The 17,930-nt window shown below is 43.5% G+C and overlaps 3 protein-coding genes across 3 annotated transcripts in view; 1 reads left to right on the plus strand and 2 right to left on the minus strand.

Moving 5' to 3' along the window:
• The first annotated feature begins 50 nt into the window (after nt 1–50).
• On the plus strand, nt 51–7,211 carry slc10a1 (solute carrier family 10 member 1). Its single transcript, XM_044048651.1, has 8 exons — nt 51–90; nt 2,030–2,253; nt 2,579–2,665; nt 2,820–2,932; nt 4,508–4,712; nt 5,826–6,004; nt 6,267–6,466; nt 7,098–7,211. The coding sequence occupies exons 2-8, from the start codon at nt 2,059–2,061 to the stop codon at nt 7,166–7,168; spliced, it is 1,050 nt and encodes a 349-aa protein (XP_043904586.1). The 5' UTR covers nt 51–90; nt 2,030–2,058; the 3' UTR covers nt 7,169–7,211.
• Nucleotides 7,212–7,639: 428 nt separating this feature from the next.
• srsf5b (serine and arginine rich splicing factor 5b) lies at nt 7,640–13,666 on the minus strand. The gene is made up of 8 exons (XM_044049316.1): nt 13,561–13,666; nt 13,174–13,322; nt 11,845–11,915; nt 11,613–11,741; nt 11,195–11,267; nt 9,830–9,903; nt 9,162–9,269; nt 7,640–8,805 (listed from the first exon to the last, which is right to left on the minus strand). The coding sequence occupies exons 2-8, from the start codon at nt 13,297–13,299 to the stop codon at nt 8,493–8,495; spliced, it is 894 nt and encodes a 297-aa protein (XP_043905251.1). The 5' UTR covers nt 13,300–13,322; nt 13,561–13,666; the 3' UTR covers nt 7,640–8,492.
• Nucleotides 13,667–16,146: 2,480 nt separating this feature from the next.
• Nucleotides 16,147–17,930, minus strand: part of susd6 (sushi domain containing 6) — a 30,367-nt gene continuing 28,583 nt past the window's right edge. The window contains exons 6-7 of the mRNA XM_044048825.1: nt 17,237–17,724; nt 16,147–16,564 (exon numbers count right to left, since the gene is read on the minus strand). Of these exons, the coding sequence (XP_043904760.1) occupies nt 16,539–16,564; nt 17,237–17,724 (514 nt within the window). The 3' untranslated portion in view covers nt 16,147–16,538. The remainder of the gene's footprint in view (nt 16,565–17,236; nt 17,725–17,930) is intronic.

The following is a 17,930-nucleotide window of genomic DNA, read 5'->3' on the forward strand; positions in this document are numbered from 1 at the left end:
TGTGGTTTTCTCCAGGTTCTCCAGTTTCCTCTCACAGTTCAAAAACATGCAGATTCGTGGGATAAGGCAAAGTGGACATTGAGCAGAAATGTGAGTGAGAGAGTGCATGGTTGTTTGTCTCCATGTGTCCCTGTGAAGGACTGGCAACCTGTCCACAGTGTACCCCGCCTTTCGCCCTATGTCAGCTGGGATTGGCACCAGTGCCCCCCGTGACCTTCCCACATGGAAGATACAGCGGTAGAAGACGGATGGATGTTTTGGATTGAATTGATCAAGCCATCTTAAGGGTTAACCTCTAACCCTTTAGAGGACATAGTTACAGTCAATGACTAGTCTGCACAGTGCACACCTACTTTGGACCAGTATATCTTATATCACACTGACGGAGGAACATAAAATGTTATGTCGTGTTGGGGGCGGGTGACAAGACAAGGCAAATAATCTGCTCTGGTGCCTCCTTTTTGCATGAAATTGTGCTGTAGATAAGGAGCTTACACCGTGGATTATTCTGCTCTGCAACAGTGGATCAGTCATCAAAAAAAAGCCACGGCAGTAGCAGCTTCATCCGTTCCCCCAGCAGGTCAAGAGGCCACAGCAGCTGCAGGCGACACCCTGCCCTCCGCGGTTTTAGACCGGCACTGACCTCCATCCTACGTTTTTCTGCCACCAACCTTCTGCATCTGCTTCACCACCCCCCACCCTCCCTCTATTCTGTTTCTACCGCTGTACTCAGTCCTGTCTGCCCAATTAACCCCACATCTACTATTTCATAGAACCACGCTGCATGTCCTGCAGCAGCAGCCGCAGCAGAGCCAAACAGGGTAACGCAGAGATATGGTCGGTAACTGTATAGCCCCATTTAAAAAAGGATGACAACACAATAAGGCCAGGCTTAAATAATGCATCTGCTGCAGTGAAGCCTCCTCAGTCCTCGTGGATGACGGCAAGAGAGAGAGAGAGAGATCGTCTCGCTCCGTTTGTGCACATTTAAAATTAACCCAAGGGATGGGTAGCGTTACAGGAAATGTATGGTAATGAGGCAGCGCTCGCAGAAGCTGATATTTTTCTCAACTGTCTTCTTACCACAGACTTATTAACGCTGCTTCCCCTGCCCACGAAAGGGCCCCGGCTGAGTTATGAGCCAGTGATTTAGAGCCACGATAATCAGGCTGCATCAAACTCAAACACTGGTGGCTGTGGCTGAGTGTTTAGGAGTTAAAAAGTGGTTTAAAAAAAAAATCCAGTCATGTGAGGCTGTAATTACACTTTGGCTGATCAGTCCCAGCAGACATTCCCTCCCCCCTCCGTCTTTACAGGGCCAGGCTGTTAAACCATTAAAATGCCCTCCTTTTGTCCCTTTCTAGCATATTGCAGACTACACCGAGGGCCCCAGTGTTGTTTCTGCATGACTTATGAAAGGGCGGGGATACACCACTACATGATGGGTAAAGTAGAAGAAATGTATAATCTTGAAGAAAACAAAACAAAAGCTCACTGGGTTTAAAAGGTGCACTGCGTAAAAGTGAGTACAATCACCTGATGAGGAAGCCATTTTGTGCCACCATGATTTGAAAGATGCTAAAAGCCGTGTTTCCACCAATGGTATGGTACAGGGGGGAGAGACCTGCCAGAGTCAGCTGATGATGGGATGTTTTTGTATCGAGAGTCTGATTTATGGTGATTTGATCACATCAATAATTACAATTTTGGTAAATTGGCAGGTGCGACGTTTAGCTGTTCATCGTAATGCTCTGTGAGGACAGTTCTTTTTTTAAATTGTCTAAAACAGTGGTTTCTCAAACTTTTTATACCAACTGAGAAGATGCTGAAATGATCTCAAAGCAACACCATTATCGCCAACGTTATAATACAGTGGCGTAAACAGGCCAAGCGAAGTCAGCCACGGAGGCAGATCTATTCTCAATAAGATAATTATACACATATGTCTTTTATATACAGTAGAACAGTATTTCTGCTCATTTCTTGAACCATCATGTGGCTCAAACAGCCTGTGACTCTTCTCTCCCAGTGTCTCGCCGACAACAAAGCTGCTTCAGCATGAACGACTCGGCCGCTCTGATCTCTGATCTGCACTTGTGGCTAAACCAGAGGTTCCAGTTCAACGCGACCGCTGCCAACGCCACCTTTGCCATGAGGCCTCTTGCAGATAAAACCATCAGCGTCATCGTAATTGTCATCTTATTCATCGCCATGGTCGCCGTGGGGTGCATCATGGACGTGACCAAGATCAAGGTAAGGCTCAAGGTCTAGAGCAGGGGTGTCAAACTCATTTTTGTTCAATGCCTAAATTTACCATTTACACAGCACACTGGATCTATAAAGGCACAGACATTTAGTCACGGGTATCTGGAGCATTTGACATTACGTTTAGATTAGTGTGAAATTTTAACAAATTCATCCTGTGGGCCGGACTGGACCCTCTCGCGGGCCGGTTCTGGCCCCCGGGTCGTATGTTTGACACCCCTGGTCTAGAGTGTGACATTTAAGAGCAGAAACTGAGAGGAAAACGTGGGTCTGACATGTAACATACATCATTACCAACGTTTTCTTTCTCCAGTCCTTCCTGGTGAAGCCTAAAGGGGTCGCTGTTGCAGTGCTTTGTCAGTTTGGTGTCATGCCTCTGACGGCCTTTTGCTTAGCCAAGGTTGGTAAACCAGCATAACAGGAAGTGACTCTGTAACTGTAACCATATCATTGTACATTTCAGAGACTTATTTAAATGTATTGCAAAGCAGGGCCACGCAGGGCCACGCCGTTTGCATTCACGTCATTTCTCGCATTTCTTTTCTTTGCTGAAGGCGTTCCAGCTGCGCGACTCGCTTGCTGTGGTGGTCCTGATCTGTGGCTGCTGTCCCGGGGGCGCTCTCTCCAACGTCCTGACTCTGGCTGCAGGGGGCGACATCAACCTCAGGTGCACATGTGTCATGTGACCCTGCTTGTGTCAGACAAACAGCTCTTCCTCTGACTTTGTCACCCCCACAGGGAAATGCGTTAGGAGCCACCTTGCCAAAGTTAAATTGACTATTAAAACAACACATTGGGTTTCATATCATGTAAAATGCAAATATCCCCACTGCATCGGTTACAACTCAAGGTCAGGACTCATCATGGCATGATAGAAAACTTCCCTCAGCCTCTCATTGATTCTATTAAAACGAGAAGTGAACCAAAGGAATTGGACCTAAAAGCAAACGTGAAGCAAGAGTCACTGGAAAAGGGAACACAGAAGAAATTCACACCCCCATTTCAAATCAGCGTCTAACACAGAGAGTCGACCCACAGAGCTGAGACTTGCTGGCAAAAACCTGCTTTTATAACCGGCTCAGCCCGGCTGATTATTGCACACACCTGTGTGACAGCAACACAGGTGCGGGGAAAAGCTCCTGATGAGCAGAGAAGCCTGCGAGTCGCCTCTGTCCTAAAACTATGGCTTTTTAACGTCTCTCAGCACGAAACATCGCACACACCACAGCGCTGAACCCTGAGAACACAGACTGTGTTTAAACGTGCAGTATATACAGAGGCTATTAAATCCTTTTGTTCAGGCAATCTGACGGAAAACAGTGAATTAAAAAGTGATTTTCACCAACAGTGAATAAACACACCGGAGCAAAAAGTACTCAGAATGTTAAAAATCGCGTTGACTTTGTGGAACGTGTAAATACGTCACAGTTCAAAGTTCAGAAAAGAAAACAGAAAAAGGCACGCATTGTTTTCTGAATATGTGAGATGAGTTGCAGGTGTGTGTGTGTGTGTGTGCGTGAGAGTCTGGGTGGATCGTGGGAGCTGATTGGTTCTGCACAGGAGCTTCCGGTATAAGAGGCTTGATCGTCGCAGGTGCACGTGGACTTCCTTGAACCACTCGCAGCAGATAGTTGTGTTGCTATGTTTATTATTGTTTAACCCTGTGTGTTGCTTTCACTTTCATGTGACGTGCAGTTTCTGCCTTAAAATGAGAGTGCAGAGAGTTCTGGTCAAACCTCCCATTGACTCCCATGTTAAAACTCAGCTCTGAAGTTTGTAAAAAAGACAACAGTGACGTTAAAACTGTCATTTCTCTGTCAGTCTGCACCCGTTTTTTTCACAAATTTAAACGTGGGAGCTCCCGACACCTCCTGACACTCAAACCAAATATTCTATCTGTACCATCAACCGTTCTTGAGACAAATTAAAAACACACCGGATTTGGACAATTAGAAACAGGTGTGTGGAAGGGGGAGGGGCTTGTACAAGCAGCTACAAGAATCAGTTTCTCTAAATCTAAGTTTTAAAGGTTCAGTCCGCTCAAATCGGCAATCAAATTGGTACTTGTAGTTGTTGCTGGTGGTTTCTTGGGAGTTGGGAAGAGCTCTTTCAATATGGACCAAAATCTGTTTGTGTTTCTGACACCGAGATGAATCTATGCCACAGAGAATTCAAGCAAAGTGGATGTGAAACCAGGTAACTGGCAAAAACCATTAATGGTGTCATCACTGTCTCCCATTAGCCTTGTGATGACGTCCGCCTCCACGGTGCTGTCTCTGGGCTTCATGCCGCTGCTGCTCTTCATCTACTGTCAGGCTTTCCCCAGCCTGCAGGGAGCCGTGCCCTACGGCAGAATCGCCCTGAACCTGATCATGATCCTCGTGCCCTGCAGCATCGGCATCTTCATCAACCGGTGCAGGCCGCAGTACTCCAGGACCATCAAGAGGGTCAGTGCACTGCACACGAGGAACAACAATGCACCGATGGCTCCGTTAATGTCGTCGTCGTCGGATTAAAGCTGCAATACGTAACCTTTGCGGTTGTTGATATTTGGTTCTTTGTGAGCAGAGATGATGTCACGTTGTTATTTCACCTGCAAATGGGCCAAAACTGCTTATGTATTGAGTTCAGAGCTTTTATTCTGGAAAAAAAAATCTTATTTACTTATTCAAAACTTATTCAAATAGATTCTGGTGCTAGTATTTACAGTTAACTTAAACTGAATTTTTTTTAAAAAGTATAAAAAACACTGCTGTTGTCATGGAGACAGCCAGGTTTGTGGAGTGAATGTCCGTAAAATAACTACTTACGCATATGTTGGGCTCAAAGAATAAGCAGTAATTCTTCAAATTGAAATGATGCACAATAAATATCAACAGTAAGCGTCTCACATGCATTTGTCTTCATAATAAGCTGCTGATTAAAGACGACGTCCACAGTCCCTCAGCCACATATACTTGCTGATCCCTGCTGTAGTAAATATGCCAGGCCTGTAGGGGGCAATGTAACGCTGCTTCAGGATGAGACTGGAAGATTTTTTGTATTTATTTTTTTATTCCCAAGCAAGTCTACATTACAGTGTCTATCCAATCACGGAGACAGGACAGACTTGTGAAACAGTTCATCTGAATCGGGGTTCTTTTGTTCTTTTTAATTATTATTTTACAAGAACAAAAAACAGGACAAAGAACCACATAAAAACAAAATAACAACAAACATAAACACCTCCATGTCAATCTGAGGAAACTGTAAACTAATCCCAGAATAGGTAGATTTAAACTACAACCATGCAAAGTGAAGAGCAACAGAAAAGTAAATCTGAATATACATAGACAAACTGATGAAATTATATATATTTACATTTAATACTTTGGTCAGTTTGTAAATTGATGGTTCTCAGTGTTTTTATTGTCATCTTTGAAAGGTCCCTTAGATCTTAAGGGGTTTTAGGGTGAGCATTAGAGAATTTTTTTATTATTTCTTTCTTTCTTTCTTTGTTGTTGTTGTTGTTTCAGAACATTTGTTTAATATTTCATTGTATTTCCTGCTGCTGCTCTCAGGTTGGCTACAGTACAATGGCGTTGAGTCTCGTGGTCGTTGGCGCCATCGTCGTGTATCAGCTCGGAGCCTACGCCCTCATTCTTCTGTTTCCTCCTCTGGTGGCCAGCGCTGCTCTGCTGCCGGTCATCGGCTTCGTCCTGGGATATGTCCTCACCTCCTGCTGCAGTCTCACGCATGCGTAAGTCGGCTGGGGTCAGGGGTCGCCTATTAGAGTGGGGTCACATTGTCAGTATCCTTCTGTTTCTTGTACGTCCAATGCCTTTTTAATACAGTTCCAAAGAGCTCCCTTTCTAATGGCTTGTTACACGTTGGGCAGCCCATGGACAAGTGGAGAGGGAACTTGGTCACCCCGCCCCCCTTCGGCCCGGACGATGGCTGAAAAGAAGTCCCACGTCTCTTTATATGTGTCCATGTCTTATTCATTAATAAATGTGCCTCAGGGAGCGGAGGACTGTTGCCCTGGAAACGGGCTGCCAGCAGTGTCAACTGGCCATGACCATCATGAAGACGGCCTTCCCTCCCGCCATGATCGGCCCTCTATTCCTGTTCCCCATGCTCGTGTGGTTCTTCCAGCTCACGGGGGGGTGTGTGATGATCATGGCGTTCAGGTGTCACCAGATGTTCACACGCAAGAGGAAAGGTAAAAATAAAATATAAAAGGGTAAAAATGTTTGATGGTAGATTATTATCTGTGCTCCCTTACATATTATCTTGTCATATGACTGTAACGTGCATCACAGCTTTCATTGTGACTGACGGTGGACTCACTCAGCCACTTTATTAGGTACACAGGACACCTAATGTAAAGTGTGTAATGTTTGTTGGAGCTGTTTCTCCCAGAGGAAACGCTGTTTTTATTTTTCGGACCATTCTCTATAAACCCTAGCGACGATTGTGAGATTTCACTAGGTCACCAGTTTCTGCAAATACAGCCATACAACCCGTTTTCAAACTCACTAAACTCCCCCTCCTTCAATGGAAATCAAGCTTTCTTGCTACCTAGTGCTTCACATTCAACAACTTCAGAATCAATTCAGCAAATCCCATTTTCAGATTTCCTACTTGCTTTCCTACAGCTGGCTCATTTGTATTTATACAGCCTTGATGATTAAAGAAGTGACACATTTCAGAATTTCTGGAGGGTGTTTATGGACGTCAGACCTGAAATGTGCGACGCCTTCTTGCGTCTTAAGAGGAAACCTCTTTAAAGCAGTAGTAAGTTGGTTCCTTGCGTTTTCCCTTCAACCTTGTTTTATTATTCTCACCTGCAGAAAAGTACAACCCAGCTCACACTGAGGACGACGCCATGACAGAACGACCTCAGTCGTCTCCTAAGTTCTGACAACGGATTAATAATAATAAAAAAAAAACTCTGGTACCTCAAACATGGCAGCCATTTTGTGTCATGTGGATCAAGGTTTTGGATTTTGCATTAGTTTTTTAAATTTAGTTTTGACTTTTTGTTTTTAAAATGAGTTTTGATTAGATTTTGCATAGGGTTTGCTAGTTTTTATTTATTGTAAATGCTTAGTTTTAGTTTAGTTTGCATTAGTTTTTTGTAATATGGAGTATTTGCCAGGTGCAAGATTCAAAAAGGTCAGAATAAGTGTTATCATAAAAGCCCAACAATCAATACTATTTTAACCCTTGGTAAATTGCCAGTTGAAAATGTTATTTCAACTTTAGTAGGCTATTATAACTATGACAACTTTACTGTGGATTCAGATAATTCAGGATGTATTTACAGTCAATGCAGTAGCTATATTTAACTTAACGTCGCCTCACTAAAACAAATGAAGGCAAAATTATGCACTTTAATTTAAAATGATTTTATTGAGTCCACTGCCTACCTACAGCATACAAATGTCCTCCAACTTTTCTCACTGAAAAAAAACAAATTTAGGTAAAAAAAAAAAAAAGAAATTCTCATAGGTGTGCATGTGTCACAGTACCAACGTTTCCTTGGAATTACATTTATACAGTCATGTAAAAACAAAGCTGTACACAAAACCAAAATAAAAAACAAAACTTACTACAAAGCTACAATTTAGTTCTGTACAGAAGCTCGGTCATCTGGAGAGGGGGGAGAAATGTGTTCAATTTGAAGTATATGTTCCTGTTTAAGCACAAAAAAATATTAACCATGATTTCCTCACTTGTGTTCAAACAGAAAAACTGCATGCAAAGCATCTCACGTTCCATACAAAGCAAATAAAAAGGTACATCAGAGATTTAAAAATAAGCCACGAGACTTTGACAAAAAAAAGTGGTCATACAACTTTTCATAAGCATCCCGTTGCCTGCTGCTTTAACAGATTCCCTCTGAAAAAGTTTCTTAAAAAAAAAAAAAAGTTTAATGAAGCTTAAATCCGTTAAGAGCGGTTCAGTCGGCGCGAGTCACTCAGTGTGAGCGCGTCTCACCTGAACCGTAACACTGAATCTGTAATTTATTAACGCAGATGTCCGATAACGACGATGAAATATCGCTGCGTCCGACGTGGTTTACCGTGGAAAACAAACGTGGGAAGAGGGAAAAAAAATCCAGACGGTAAAAAAAACCCCACAAAACTTTACTCGAGGAAAAACTGTCGTCTCGTTTGTCAGAAAGGTTCATGGGAGCATCAGAGTTGTTCCTACTGTTGATTCCTGCTAAACATTAGCACGCGCTAGCGTTGGCTGTCTGTGGACGGAGAACGCGATCGGGAACGCGAGCGAGAGCGCGAACGGGACACGGAGGCTCTCTGGGCGGGCGGAGGGGACGGCGGCGTGGCCGACTTGCTCCTCATGTTGGAGGAGCGCTTGGCGGGCTCCTTGGATTTGGAAGGCGAAGAGCTGCCGGCGCGGGAGCCGCTGCGGGAGCGCGAGCGATCGTGGGCCTTGGTGGGGGTGCGGGAGCGCCTGGGGGAGCGGGATGCGGAGCGACCGCGAGAGCGGGATCGTGATCGGGAGGAGCTCTCTGACCGGGAACGACTCCTGGACCTGAAAAGCAGAGGAGTATAATGTCAATCCTACAACTGAGGACATTGTGTCTATCAACTGAGTTTAAAAGGGGTTAAAACTGTCAACTGCTTTTCTCCCAAGTGCTTAAGTGGCACAGAAATAAAAAAAATCTATGCAATTCTCTCCATCCTGTCAGCTAATTCAAAAAGACAAGTACTGTTCTGTTGATACGGGATGATGTAATCTTGAAATCAGAGCTCAAATTGTGAATGAAAAGGCAAACCAGCATCGGTTCATTACTAATTATGGATGAAAGGAGAGAGAGAGACTGCAATCATCCCACTTCTCCAAAGTATTGATTATTCTGTGAATGGAGGTTCCAGCAGACAACTCACCTCTTCTTGGCTGCTTCAATGAGCTTGATTTTCCTGCCATTGATTTCCTTTCCAGACAGTTTCTCAAGGGCATTTTTCAGGTCGCTGTAAGAGGCAAACTCAACGACCCTGTGGGACAGTGACACGCTGTTATTTTGGAGCTTATACACACACATTTGTACATAAAAATAACAATATACAAGCTTGTCAGTGGCCACATCCACACTAATAAACACATATAGATATATCTGTTATCCACACTAGTTTAAAAATGCGACTAGCTCCGTTTCAATCAGAAAACTCCAGCTAAGAGTCTGGACAGTCAGAAACTGAGACGATAGAAAACAATGACGTGGTAGTTTTATGATTGGTGCTGTTATCTTATCAGCCATGACTGGACTCTCACTTTCAGTTTGTCATTGTTCTACGTTCATCATATTCACGAACCTGCTTTATTTGAATGCCAATAATTGTTTTAAAAATTAATTTCAAGGTTTTAAAAACACTGATCAACACTTCTCAAAATTTTGTGAACCATAATCAAATAATAAGAAAATAATAATAGTTTCAGCCCTAGTATGGACACTAATTAACCTGAAACATGTATCTGGATCCCGGTTGTTTGCATGTAAAAATATTGTTTGAGAACAGTAGTGCGGCTGTTGCCCGACACAGATATGAGGTCTTACCCTTCGTTGAGCTTGGGCCGGTGTGCGTCAGCGAATGTCACCTCTCCAGCTTGTCTCATGAAATCTTTGAGGTCCTACACATATAAACATCAGTGAGCGTACGGAGAGGCTCGGTACACCAGCACAGGCTGAGACAGTTAACAGCACTGATTTACCCAAAAAAAGGAGAGATTGTTAGATTCTGTTGAGGACTACACAGGCTACTGCAGATAAAAAGAATGAGTCCAGGAACCTCAAAGACCATGTTCTAGCAGCTCATCATAGAAAGAGACATTTTTAGGAAAACAATCTTTTAAGCAGCAGAAGATAAAATTTAATTGTAATGTGTGATAATATTGGTTAAGATGAGTATATGAGACAGCTCTGAGATTACTGGACCCACTGCTCATCACAAGTACAGAGAGATGAACACATCTGCATGAACTGAACTGCAGTGGCGCCGCCTGGGCAGCGCTTGGCACAAAGAGCCCCATTTTCCCAGGGCTCCGCGCCGGGACCGCCCCCGTCTCGGCACCCCGCCTCAGTAAAGAGAGTGAACAGGGTGGAAGAGAGGAAACTACTACCTGAGAGCGAAACCCTTTGGGGTGGGCCGCAGGCTCTCCGAGCCCACCATAACCTCGGGATAACAGCAGATTCTATCCACGGGCACCTGGGAGGAATTCACACTCTCTCTCTCTCTCGCGATGTGCGGGAACACCACAGGGGGGAGGGGAGGGGGGATATCGATCGATCGAAGCCCCTCAAATTAACGAACCATCGATCAATACGCCACCACCATCGACTCTCGCTCTTTCCTCTCCTTTCTCTCTGCCAACTCTCTGTTTCCTCTCTCTCGCTCTCAACCACACAGCAGGCGTTGCGAGTGTGTGAAGGGGCCGCCAGCGCCTCTAGTGTGGAGCGAGCGCTCACATGACCAGCAGGCATCAACTAGGAGTAGGACAGACTGGCTGACACCACAGGCTCAACCCAGACAGAAGGACCCAGAAGGGGTTTACTCCACCATAAGCGAGCTCTTCCACATGACACAACAGTCAGGCTGGCAAATAAAGGGGTGAAGAATTGGTTAAAATTTGAAAACAGGAACAGATTTAAATTTGTTGTTGTTGTGACTGATCTGTGAATTATCATTAAGAGTTGATTTCAAAAAATTTGGGCTGATCTAAATATATATATATATATATATATTATTGTCACATATTTGTGCATCTGACATTGCAAATGTTGGTTTTGTTTCTTTTAGCTTCACTTCTATCATATATGTATATTTTTGGAGGCAGACTGTTAGAAGTGACATTTATAGTGTTGCAGCTTTTTAAGGCCTTTGAGTTTAGAAGAAAACAAACAAAAACATGTGGTGACACTAACCTGCCAGCTGACACGGGAGGACAAATTCTCAACGATCAGGCGGTTTTCAGTCCGCATTGGAGGAGGATTCCGACTGAATGGGAGAAAAGATTTTATTTCAGAATAACACTGTGGGTTTTGGAAACCAGACAGAAGGTAAAGCAGCGTTAATTAAAACCAAGAAACTTTTACATAACACTCAAGTATGTGTTCTGCCTTTTAAATAAGATACTCAATATTTCCACATTGTAGATCATTTATTACAAACTAATTAACCTGGTTAATTGCTACCAAGGCAATTAATAAAACGGACCAGAATAATGTGATGACTGACCTTTCACAAGTCTGTACACAGAGCTCAGCTTCTAATTTACATCTATTCCTTCCTTACTGACATTAATAAGCAACAACACTGGGGTATGTGGCGTGGAAGACTCACCTCCGACTGTTCTGGGAGCCTCGGCCGTAGCGATCAGAGAAACGTCCTCCTCCTCCACCTCCTCCTGCACCACTGCCGCCCCTGCCACGACCGCCACGCAGGCGGACGCGGGCGTGCTCGATGGTCACCCTAAAAATACACAAAAAGATTGTTTATAAACGCAAAATAGCTGGAAAAGTAGGAAAGGTAGACTTTAATCAAAACTTTTTAAAATGGTAATAAAAAGCCAAACCTTTCATTGCACAGCTCTTTGCCATCAAGCTCATACACTGCGTCTTCAGCATCCCTGGGGTCGTCAAACTCCTACAGCAAACATAACAGACAACGTCATTAGTGCTGCATCAACAAATCACTTACTGACCAACCACTAAATTAAGCAAACTTTTCTGATAAGCAAAAAAAAGAAAATTCCTGTGTTCCGCTTTTTCCAAAGTGAGGGGCAACTAGAAGTCAAAATTACACATTATAATAATCAAATTCAACTTGAATTTACATATCACAGTGTAAAAACCGGTAAGCGTCTGAGATTGCATCTTTAATTTACAATTTCTAGTGTAAAATTCAGTTTACCACAAAGTAAGGTGAAGAAATGCATCATCAATCTCACAATGGAGGCTGAGACTATATGGTTTTGAAATAATAATAAAAAAATCTACAGTGGCAATAACCAATTATCACAGTCGATATACTGTACAAGCCTAGACATGATGTGAACAGGTTTTAGCTTAGTATACATGTTATGTTGGTAGATTTGACAATCCCCATTTTGCATCTTTGAGTCTGGTTCTGTCAGATATTTCTACCTGTTACAATTTAGGGCTTTTTCCTCTCCACTGATGCTTAATATTGGCTCATTTTTAGAATATTTGGATCTCTCTCCTCTCTATAATGTTGTAAGGGTTTCTGCTTTAGTATGTACAGTGCCTTGACTTGTGATTTACTTCTTGAAATGAAAATATGCTCAAGGATTCTAGGTTAACCCATTGAAAAACTTTATGACTCATTCTTACACAATAACATGTTCAGACTGGCTAAGAACATTGCCTCTGACTTGAACCATGAATACAAACTATTCCTCAACAATAGGGTTTTCAAGTCTTTCTTGAAAATATGGAACTTTGAGGAATCTTGGACGCCATATCGTGCTTCATCTTGTAATGTTGTAATATCTGTAGGGTTTTTTTCTCTCCCGTATGTTTTTGCAAACAAAGCTGCTGTGATGCAAGGCACATTTCAGGCATGTTCTGACAATAAAGTATTATAATATCAGATTGTATTATACAATATATTCAAATGCGATATACAAATAAAACGTTATTGAATACTGAGTAACTGTAAACGGCTTCATTGAACTTCAATTACATTGCATACACAAACGTATGAAGGCCTGGATACTTGAAAAACGTTTTATGTTAAAATCACGTATACATACAGCTTCTTCTCCTTCTTTCTTTTAAGAATAGCGGTTGGAAGAACACGTTAAAATGTACAGCTGGGTTATATTTTCTGGATATGAATGGATAGACAACTGTTGTGACCTTATAATGGCAGAGGGACTCACCACAAACCCAAAGCCTCTCTTGAGGTCGATATCTCGGATTCGGCCGTATCCTTTGAAGAACCTCTCCACGTCCTTCTCTCTGGCAGAGGGGCTCAGTCGGCCGATGAAAATACGACATCCACTCATTTTGATAATGGAAATAAATGTGCCTATAAAACACGCAACGGACACATAAAATGGCGTGGATGTGAAAATGCACTGCTCAGGTTACGAGGCCGGTCTTTTATCTTAGCAGCTAGCTAGCTAGCATGTGTAGCTTCAGGGCCTAGCAACCGAGCCTATTTGCTAATTTAACGCCAGGCGACCATACACACCATAGATACGTTTAGTTAAACCAAACAACATTTGCTCAATAAGATTGAGACTCATATAAATATTCATACATACCGTTAAGTGGTTGTAAGGCTGAGTGTGTGTGTTTGGATACAAGTTAGCTGTCGACGATGACGGCAAAAAACCCTGAATGAAACAAAATGGAGCCTTTGGTTTTTTTCCTCCCAGGGATGAGCGGGGGCGGGGCGGGGCGAGAAACGGATCAGGTGACGCGACGGAGGCCGACCCTGCAGAATACGGAAACACCCGAACGACTTTTCATTCGCCGGATACTAGTGAAGTTTCTCACTCTGACCACGAGGTGTCACCCAGACACAATAATACTGACAGAAAGGAGCAGCGTTGACCACGTTTTCACCCAGAAACAATAATTTTCACACAATTAGACCATAACTAAGTGGTATATTATAGAACATACAATATAAATAACTTATAGAATATTTTAAGAGGAAGTAAAAAAAACACTTATAGACAATACATGCTAAGGTTAAACATGTACATGATTGACATACAGTAATCAATGTGGGGTTTTATGATAACCCAATACAGATAAAAGGTATACAAATGTGAATACTTTACTACCGTATAACTTAGGCACACCAGAGGTAGTGCCAGAGGTAGTTACAGTTGTGTGGGACAAAAGCTATTGCTTTATTTCCATTCAGGATGAATAGGATTTCCATGGCTCAGATCTTCCAGGAACTAATCCAAAAGGAACATGGATCCCATTATTTTGACAGCGGATACACTTTGTCATAGTTGGTACTGGAAATGCGTACTTCCTGGATAACAGAGCAACACATGGGCTTAAATAAACGACACATCGTCTTCCACATTCAAAAGAAAGCTTTAATTAGAAAGTTATATACACACTGTAATATTAAATTAAACTTTATACAAATATTAAATTACTATCTTCACACCCACTGCCATGTACAGAGGAAAAAAAAAACAAAGCTGTTGAAAGTGTTGAAATTATGTGGTTTTTTTTCTGCTATTTTCTGGGAAGCAACACCGTACAACAGTGCTTCTGAACAAAAAGTTGATTTGTTTTGCCTTATTTTTCTTTTCAATCCCATCGTATTTTAATGCCTGATAGAAAAAAAGAAGCAACTGAATAGCGAAATATGCTTATAGGATCATCATCATCATCATCAGTTGTTGGAAATGATAGGGGAGGACAGAGAATCGTGGACACCAGTTCAGTCGTGTCCACAAAAATCAGTTAAGTAAACTCAGTGATGAATACACAAAGACAGTTTTATGCATAGAATAGAAAAGAATAGAGTAAGGCCATTGAGAGAACAGAACTGTAAAGCAACCAGTGGAGGCTTGAGATTATACATTGAAAAATAAGGGGGGAAATGTACAAGTCTAAGGCAACCTTCTGTTTGCATTAAAAACGTAGCCACTGACGATGAGAGATGGCCACAAATGCAGAACGGAAAAACAACAAAAAAAACATATTCAGACAAGTTGTTGTTTGTGTGTGTTTTTTTTAAAAGCAGTTAAGCTCGTAAAGTGATTCTCGGGATCCATCTGAGTCATGTCGTTTCCATGGTGATCAGCTCAACCACCAAACACTATAGAGGGGCGACTTCTTATAAAATAACACATTTCTCTTAAAATATGCTCTTGGCATTAAGGGGTGAGGAGTGTGAGGCAGGGGGGTGATGTATAACAAAACCTCATTATATTCCACTGCAACCAGTTGCAGTTGAGTCGATAATGCACAAAACTGGGAGAGTCTTCAATCCGGTATGGACGTGGACGAGAGCCAGTGTCGTCTAAGGAGACTCCCGACCATTCAGCAGAAAAATGCTAAATATTGCAGCTTGCGAGTACATGAATAATACACGCATTGTGTATTTGACAAGTTGCCTGAAGTGACGCCGGTTTGTTCATGTGACTAATTCAACACTGGGAGGGGACATCTTCCTATGGTGAAAGACAGTGTCAGCCTCGGATCTGAAGAGAGGCAAATCAGGAAATGGCAGCATCAAGGACTACCACATGTGGACATGTCCTCTCCTGTCTAGCTGACACGCACACACACACACACACACACACAAACTCAGAGAAACAATAAATACAGGGGGGAAAAATGAAACATAAACAAACTTGAAGTTTCATCATGTGCCAGTCCCCACTTTTTCTCAGCTTTCAGACCGAGTGTGACACGTGTCTCCCTCCCCCGATACGAGACATGTAGCACAGTCCCCGGAAACCACACAACACCAATCGATTCCACTCATGCGACAGAAGCAGCGCCTCCCCAGATACCCGAGTGCATCTGGCAACGGGAAAAAGAATCCCACTGATCCATATGCTAGAAGCCAACCAGATACACAGATAGCTACAGAGAGACAGGAGGCTTCATGCTTCACTCTGACTGCGCCGTGACAGCGAGAACTAAAAACAACATGCAGCATTCGCAAAGATGGGCCGGAAAAAAACCCCGGCTCGTCACTCACAACTTCTTCAAGTACAGCGGGAAGACCGTTCGGATTCTGAGTGCCATGGCATCAGGAGCAAACCTCTCAAATTATTTACTTCTTTTTTTTAAAATGACGGCAGTAATCCCACACAGAGCCGACATGTCTTGCTTACGAGCAATGTTGATATAGAGAACTACCGAAGTATTTGTAACTCATAGCCTATAGTACACAACCTTGACTCAGTATGCATGATTTACTCATATACATAGGATCTACAGGGTTTATGCTGAGCTGGCACCACTGTGTTTGTCTTTGAATTGTCTTTAGTTGTATCCAGGAGCTGCATCCAGTGGTGCTCCAACACTGCTTGTGGTACCAGTGATGATTGGTTGTTGGCTTTGCTCTGCATGGGGAATGGACATAGTTCTAGTCTTTTTCTTTTTTTTCTTTTTTTTTGTCCTGTGTGCTGCTGAGGGAAGTCGGAGGAGGCGGGGGAAAAAAGGTAGGTTTGTCAGCCACAGTCAGTCCTGGTCAGCAGTGAGAGATAGAGAAAGAGGGGCTCTGCAGCTGATGCTGATAGCAGCTTGGCAGGCTTCATGCTTCCTTCAGCAGGGGAATATCTGCAGGGAAAGAGAGAGAGAGGGCATACATTAGAACAGAGCAGGGGCTATAGAGACACACACACTGCATTTATATCTCAATTTATCACCAGAATTTTATTTCAAACGTCTTATTCTGTGAAATACTCAAGTTCTATGTGAAATAGTTCTACATTCCGATGGCTGTCATTGATCTACAGTGACATGGGCCTTTCAAAATAAAAGGCTCTGACAGTAAATCTAGGAGAAACTTTTTTTGTCGCGTCTTGATCAGGAGCCAGAACTCGACAAAGAGGCAGTCCTCTCTGTCTGTGATGTGAGGCTGTTTGTTGGCAAATCAATACACCCCCTCAATAAGAGTTCATGAGGTGACGTAGTAAAGGGGGGTGGGGGGTGCCAAGGGCAGCAGCGGACAGGAAGTTTGCCAAATGTTAGCCAAAAAAGGACATCGCTGAGAGCAGCTTTAAAGGTCCAGTGTGCAACATATACAGGATGAGATTGAATAAACTACTGTAGAGAGTATGTATGATTGCTTTAAAATACAAAGATGTGCCTTATGTGAGGACCTTCCTTTATGGAGGCCATTATTTTGCACCGCCAAGATTTTTACAGTTTTACATTCCATCACGATAGTTGTGCATGTGTAAGAATCACACGCTGCATTGTAATAACACAGTATTATTCCCCTCTTACCATCAGAAAATTCATCCACAGAGGTGACAGAAAGCAGACTGTTCTGGTCGCTGCTCTCAGAGTCTCTACGAAGAGGTAGAGGGCCTGCGCACGCACCCCTGGGGCGATCTCTAGCCCATGATGATGAAGAAGAGGAAGAGGAGGAGGAGGAAGAAGAGGGGGCCTGGTGAACCAGCACTGTCTCTGCATGACGGCGGGAAGAGTAGGATGATGAGGAAGAGGTGGATGGGAGACAGAAGTCTAAGTCTCTGTGGTGGCTGGTTCTGCTGGAGCCTTGGCCTCCGGTGGCGCCCTGAGGAAGCCCCTCAGAGAGCACAATTGGGACTCGTGACTCTGGAGGAGCCAGAGGAGGTGGTGGAGAAGGAGGAGGACCAGAGGCGTCGCATGGTCCTCCGCTTCCATACACAGCCTCTTCATACGAGGGAAGGCTCACCTGGACGCCCTCCACCATGATGGAGCCTCCCTGGCCCGAGACGCCCTGCTCCCTCCTGAAGTATTAACACAAAGAAAGAGTGAGCGAGTCAGACGGGAGAACATGTGCCGACAAGGTGGATCATGACACCAGGTTCAGTGCAGCGTGATTCAGTCATGTGTGTTGCGTGCCAGAGCGGAACCTCACAGGTGATTGGTGTTGACAGTACAAACCCTTCAGCAGGCTGCACTCAGCCCTCAGGCCCACGGCGAAATCAACAAG

Source organism: Solea senegalensis, linkage group LG17 (genome assembly GCF_019176455.1).
Source record: "Solea senegalensis isolate Sse05_10M linkage group LG17, IFAPA_SoseM_1, whole genome shotgun sequence".
Taxonomy (NCBI): Eukaryota; Metazoa; Chordata; class Actinopteri; order Pleuronectiformes; family Soleidae; genus Solea; species Solea senegalensis.

Coding starts and splice junctions, on each gene's coding strand:
- slc10a1 (XM_044048651.1), top strand. CDS start 2,059: ATGAACGACTCGGCCGCTCTGATCTCTGATCTGCACTTGTGGCTAAAC. Junction 2,666..2,819: donor CGGCCTTTTGCTTAGCCAAG/GTTGGTAAACCA, acceptor TCTTTGCTGAAG/GCGTTCCAGCTGCGCGACTC. Junction 4,713..5,825: donor ACTCCAGGACCATCAAGAGG/GTCAGTGCACTG, acceptor TGCTGCTCTCAG/GTTGGCTACAGTACAATGGC.
- srsf5b (XM_044049316.1), bottom strand. CDS start 13,299: ATGAGTGGATGTCGTATTTTCATCGGCCGACTGAGCCCCTCTGCCAGA. Junction 9,270..9,829: donor CGGCCCAAGCTCAACGAAGG/GTAAGACCTCAT, acceptor ACTGTCCCACAG/GGTCGTTGAGTTTGCCTCTT. Junction 8,806..9,161: donor ATTGAAGCAGCCAAGAAGAG/GTGAGTTGTCTG, acceptor TCTGCTTTTCAG/GTCCAGGAGTCGTTCCCGGT.